General features: G+C 41.2%; 1 protein-coding gene across 3 annotated transcripts; it reads right to left on the bottom strand.

The window, feature by feature from the left end:
- Nucleotides 1-1494: 1494 nt before the first annotated feature.
- On the bottom strand, nucleotides 1495-4551 carry LOC121742504. 3 transcript variants are annotated; one of them, XM_042135659.1, is made up of 4 exons: nucleotides 4393-4551; nucleotides 3348-4008; nucleotides 2607-3269; nucleotides 1495-1923 (listed from the first exon to the last, which is right to left on the bottom strand). In XM_042135659.1, exons 2-4 carry the CDS (start codon nucleotides 3996-3998, stop codon nucleotides 1669-1671), a joined length of 1569 nt encoding a protein of 522 aa, XP_041991593.1. In that variant the 5' UTR covers nucleotides 3999-4008; nucleotides 4393-4551; the 3' UTR covers nucleotides 1495-1668. The 3 variants fall into 3 exon arrangements, with proteins under 3 accessions (XP_041991593.1, XP_041991595.1, XP_041991594.1); XM_042135661.1 differs by having other exon boundaries at nucleotides 1769-1903; XM_042135660.1 differs by lacking the exon at nucleotides 1495-1923 and adding an exon at nucleotides 2270-2533.
- Nucleotides 4552-6010: the final 1459 nt, after the last annotated feature.

Below are 6010 nucleotides of genomic sequence, written 5' to 3' on the forward strand. Positions count from 1 at the left end.
TGACGTAGCCGAGGGATGCGAGCCAAGCGACCCCTAGGATGACGTCGATGTTCCGGAGGGGAAACACATAGCACGCCACCACAAACTCCTCGTTTCCCAACATAAGCGGCACGGTCCTACATATCCCAGCTGCCCGACGTGTGGAGCCGTCGCCTAGTACCACCGAGTAAGGCGAGGTCGGGGTAACCTGTAGTTCGAGCCGTTGGGCACACTCCTCGGATATGAAGCAATAGTTGGCGCCACTGTCGATCATTACTTTTACTGGCTGTGCTGCGACTTCCCCAAAAAGTTTCATCGTGTTTGCCGTGTCGAGGCCGTTTAGGGACAAAACGGACAGTTGGGGCTCCGCCCCCGCCTCCAAAATCTCCGAGTCCTCAGCGTCGGCGTCCGCATCCGCCAGTTCCTCCTCGTCGCATATCATGACATTTAGGGTCCGGGGAGGGCACCTATGGGCTGGTCCAAACTTCAACCCACATTTGACACAGGTTCCTGCTGCTAAGTGTCGCCTATATTCTTCCGGGGACACGTTACGGAAACGTTTCGATACCGGTTGTGAAGAAGCCGTGGAGTACGCGGGGCTCGGGGAATACCCTTTGGAGGTCGATCGGTTTGAGGGCGCTTGGTAGGAGGGCGCTTGAACCGCGGTCTGCGAAGGGGCAGCCCGTTGTGGCCGAGCTGAGGCTATGATGTCTAGATCGAGGGCCATTTCAACCGCGTCTTCGTAGGTTGTGATCTTGGCAGCCTTCATTTGGAGACGTACCTCGGGTCGGAGTGCGGCCATGAAGAACCCGAGGTACTGCTGGCACGAAATGTCCGGTACTTGCGCGAGGCGCGCCTCGAATGCCGCGACAAATTCCGCCAGGGATCCCGTGTGCCTGACCGCCGCGAAAGCTTCGTATTCATTCAACGCTCCGGTGCCCCCGAAACGTTTCATCAGTTCCCTTGCGAATCGAGCCCAATTCAGATCCGGGACTCGAAGTCGCAGCAATTGGTACCACGGAAGGGCTTCGCCTGCCAAGGCCACCATCGCGAGACCCACCCGATCCTCGGGGGCAGTCCCTGCGATCAAGAAGTATTGCTCAGCCCGTGCCAGCCAAGCGAGGGCATCCGAGCCATCGAACGTGGGCATGGGAGAAGCCAACCCGCCCCCGGCGGCTGCCGGCTTCGGCCCGTGGTTCGCCGATGCGGATTCATCTTCCGGACTAGCCGTGTCTTTTAGTTTCAGTGACGCGAAACCAGCGCGCATTTCGTGAAGCATTGCCGCTGCCTGTTCCTCCGCGTGGCGGAGCTGGCGTTGAGTTCTTTCACCGCGGCATCCAGCGAGAGGCTGGACTGGCGCAGGTCACCCGTCGTCTTCTCCAATTCATCCAGTCGCGTGTCCGCCCTAGAGTTCACCATTGTTCACCGCACCAATTGTTAGGAGTGAAGACGAGGGGAGAGGTAGGGAGCACGAGAGGTGCACAGAATTTGTAATATGTAACGTGAGGCTAGAAGTGATAGGGGACTGAACCAATTGTATTGCAAATGAGTAAAGAAGAACACTCCTCCGCAGAGGCCTACGACTTCAGTCGTCCAATTACAATTGATCTTCCAAGATAAAAAGAGCTTCCTAATTACATTTATTTATACTAGGCGGAACTTAACTAAAAGCATAAATCTAGGGATGCATTAGAAAAGGAAAGCTGCTGAAACTGCCGTGCATGAGAATAGGAAAACAGCTGAAACAGAATTGAGCTGGCGGCTGACTTCTTCAACCCCTTGCACCGGCTCCCTTCTTTTCCTCGCTGCCTCCAACGTCCCTCCCCTTATTGCGGCGTGTGTACACCTTCCAACCGCCGAGGCTGCTGACCGCATCATATGCATTCGATCATTTCCAGTCTCCACGAGAAGAATATCCCTATGTCTGATGTCGACGAAATGGAGCTGGTAGTCGGACCGAAAGAGGTAATATTATTTGACAATTACTACTTTTGTAGTACATATGTTTAGATGTTAAGTTATGAAGTTTGGTTTTGCAGGTTATAAGCATACTGATAGCGTCTCCGACATCCACTTCTGCTCTCACTGATGCTCTGCTCAATTCCATTCCGATCAAACATCCAAAGAGAGAAGCCTAAGCATGCGCGATGCTTCTGAATAACTTGTTATTGATGGCAATCATGCTTTACTTTTATTCAAATTATTGTCCTATCTTCTACTCATTTTTCTATGCAACAACAATTGTATGGTTTGTGATATGAACATTCTATTATGGCTAAGACATATCACAAATAAAACAGTTTAGATGTCGATAAAAAGGACTAAAATGCAAAATGCCAAGCACTAGAGCAACATTAGAGTATGGCTGCAGATTTGCTAAAACAACTTAATGCAAGAGGCAGAGCTACTAATTCAAGCAAACAAGATTACAGACAATTGAAATGTTGGATCAAACTCGGAGTTCTGGTTTTGGTTGTTTGATCGGTATGTTATTGAGCAAAGCATCGGAGAGAGCAGAAGTGGATGTAAGAGAGGCTTTTAGTATGCTCAAACCCTGCACCAATTAAGAAACAGTCTCAACATCAAAACATTTACAGGAAAATACACAACATATCCTATCACATTACCTCTTTTGGGCCGATTTGCAGCTCCACTTCTTTGACATCATCATATATTGCGATTTTCTGCTTGTTAAGACTTGAAAGGACCGAGACAACACAAAGAGGTGTCACAATCAGATCATCCGTCACATGATATGTTCTCGGTCCTTTAAGATAACTACCCTTGCCATTAGGAAACTTAGCGGAAAACCATGTGGTTCCACTATAGGTATCAGGCAAGCATTCTTCAGCGAGGGGAAGCATGTGGTTGTCAGAAATACAACCATGGGCCACATTCGGTTTCATTAGCCTATCTTTCGTACCTGGGGTACTGAAATACTTGTCGTCTATAAGGTCAGCTATGCTCAAATACAAGTTGTTTATAGCCTTAGCACAAGTCTTACCAGCAAGAAGATGCTCAACTCCTCCTAGTGGGATATTGAGGAAACTAAATAGGAATTCTACAAAATCATCGTTAGCTTGTGCATACAATAACGTACCGGTAGACTTTTGTATCACGACTTTCAAAATCATCTTCTTGGAATCGGGATTTTGATCATCCTCGAGATGGTTAATTGAAGCCCCGGGTTCAAAGCCCACGATTACTGAGTTTGCATGTCTTGATTTATTCAGTATGAGGTCCGACAATGGAGTTTGGGAGATCAATGATGCCTTCAACAAACTCATAATCTAACAAAGAATAGAGGTACAGTAAGTGAAAAAATAAATTTTTAAAAAAGAATATGTTGATAGAAAGACAAGTATCACCTCACTGAACCCGAAAGTCACGTTGATTGCTTCAGCCTTATCCGCACCTGTAATGCCAAGATTGAGGATAATTCCTAAGAGTCCCGCCTCAACTGGCAATATGTGGAGATCATCAGAGATTACGAAAGATGCTGTATTTATGGTGAAAACTCCATCTCCGGAAGCAGCTTTACATCCTGTTTTTTCTTTATCTTCTTTTCCTATCCTCGTATGACCACATCCACAAGTATGGAACCTATTAATACTATCATAGTACACACTCACACTTTGAATTCTATTAAGCCAAGTGTGTTCTGTACAATATAATGTTTTAGGAGGTTGAAAGTCAGCAATGTCGAGTTTTAGCCTTTTGTATTCATCTTCAATAGAACTTCTAGGATTGAGCAGTGTCTGCTTAGCACCCTCTGTCCAGAAATGGGAGCTATCAAGATTTACCAAGCTATGATACAAGCTGCTTAAGCTTCCGACAGTAGGTGCCTCATCGTCTCCGTAGTGTTTGTTGAGTGCTTTGATAATTCTTCCCAACGGCAAAGTCAAGAAGCTTAACAAAAAGTCTGCAAAATGGCTGTCAACTTGTGCAAAGAGGACCTTGGTTTTCTCTTTATTGATCATCACTTTCAGTGAGAACTCTGCTTCCTTACCATCACCCATTTCGGAGCTCCTACCATTAACAAAATTCAAGGAAAGTGTAGATCATCAATATGCTGAAAAAAATGTGTGCAGTAAATCAAGACTTAACTCTTTTTTTTCTATTTTACTCTCTCATCACTTAATTCAAGTTGGTGCCACAAAGAAACGTGTCACTGTAATTCCTTAATAAATTATGTCTGCAATGTTATGGTGATATAATCCAATATATTACACCTCAAAAGAAAATAAACATAAAGCAAAGAGTGCCGATTCAACCCAACTCCAACAGAAGCAAATTAAATCCTAATTTTTGAAGTTGGAGCAACCTCACAGCAAACATAAGTAGAAATTAACTTATTATTTAAACAATTAAACACAAACAGAATGAACAAGAGATTAATAGGTCAAGAAGTACCTGTTTTCCTATCTGTAAAAAAAATGGGAATTTTCAGAAAAAGGCTGATTTTCAAGTCAACATATATAGAATTCAAAAAAATAGAAATTTTGTTGGAGGAGGGTGGCTGATCGCCGGCGGAGGGGCTACGACGGTGGCTTAATAAAGCAAAATGGTGCAAACAGTTTTGTCAAGAAAAGAGTAAAATAATCTCCACCATGTCAGTTTTGTGGAGAAGGATCCTCTGCTAACCACAGCAGAGGCTGCTGTGCACCAAATACGGCAGCGTTTCATTAAGTAATAGATACTGTCTTTTCTTATTTAGGTACTCCCTCCGTCCCGTGCTACTCGCACGTTTGCTTTTCGGCTCGTCACAAAGTCCTTACACTATTTATAATTTAAGTTAGAATTAATGCATTTAATTAATATGTTAGTTTAAGTTAAGAGCTCTTTTATTAAGTGATGTCTCATTACACCTAAAATTCTTTTTTAATTACACAAAAAAATCAATCTCAAATTTTTTGTTTCTTTACTTATTTTTCCATCTACAAGATTATCATGCCATGGGAATAAAATTAGTTGTCAATTGTCACGCCCAAAAATTAATTAAAATTCAACCTTTTACTTTACATTTATTTACTTCTAAAATAAAATATAATAGGGAATTGTTGTTGGGAAAATTCAAACTTTTCAAACGAACACCTTTAAATGTCTTCATTTATATAAAGTATAATTCAGAATGAAATATCTAATCCTAAATAATCACTCTGAATAATCATTTAAAATTTTAAGTGATTATAATTCAAAATATAATGTTATATGCTGCAAAATTAGGGGGGGGGAATGTGTGATGAGCATAATATTAAAAAAAATCCCACACTAAGATTTCCCTATAATTCACTTTAATTCTTTGTTATAATGTTATAGATTTCATTTTTCTTCGCAATGTGTTGTTAATTTTTAATTAATTACTTATACAAATATGATACCAATTGGTACAATTGTTGGAAGAATACTTGCACCAATTTATTATAGTAGTAGATTATTGATGCCCATGCTATAAAATGAAACTAATGGATAAAATGTGATAAGAAAAATAATAAAAGAAATAAACGAAGTTGCAACTAAATTTTTATAAGAACTTTATTACTTACTTGAAGAATATTTGAGAAGCAGATTTTATACAATAAAGTAGAGTATACGATAATAATGGGGAAAAGGTGATTTAAGTCGATTTATTCAATAAAAAAAATGAATCTAAATGATAAAAGGCGATGAACACTTGGCTCATCCACAACGCTGTCACTATACCGTCCCTTAACCGTCCCTTAAAACACTATTTACGGGCCCCACTGTATTTTTTTACTCCATCCCTTAACTAAGGGACGGAACCTGCAACCCTCCGTCCCTTAAATTACTATTCATTAAATTTCATTTTTTTATTTTTTTTCCAACAAATTCAATTAATAAAAAACACACTTCATTATAAATAAAATAGCATTACAACATAAAATAAAAATACAACTTAAAATTTAAAAAATTTAAAAAATACACAATTAAAATCCTAAAAAAATAAACGTGACATAATTAAAAATACAATTTTATAGAAAATAAAAACACTACTCCGCCGGCGAATCAT

This window comes from Salvia splendens, chromosome 7, assembly GCF_004379255.2.
Source record: "Salvia splendens isolate huo1 chromosome 7, SspV2, whole genome shotgun sequence".
Taxonomy (NCBI): Eukaryota; Viridiplantae; Streptophyta; class Magnoliopsida; order Lamiales; family Lamiaceae; genus Salvia; species Salvia splendens.

Coding starts and splice junctions, on each gene's coding strand:
- LOC121742504 (XM_042135659.1), bottom strand. CDS start 3,998: ATGGGTGATGGTAAGGAAGCAGAGTTCTCACTGAAAGTGATGATCAAT. Junction 3,270..3,347: donor TGACTTTCGGGTTCAGTGAG/GTGATACTTGTC, acceptor ATTCTTTGTTAG/ATTATGAGTTTGTTGAAGGC. Junction 1,924..2,606: donor TGCAAATCGGCCCAAAAGAG/GTAATGTGATAG, acceptor TCCGACTACCAG/CTCCATTTCGTCGACATCAG.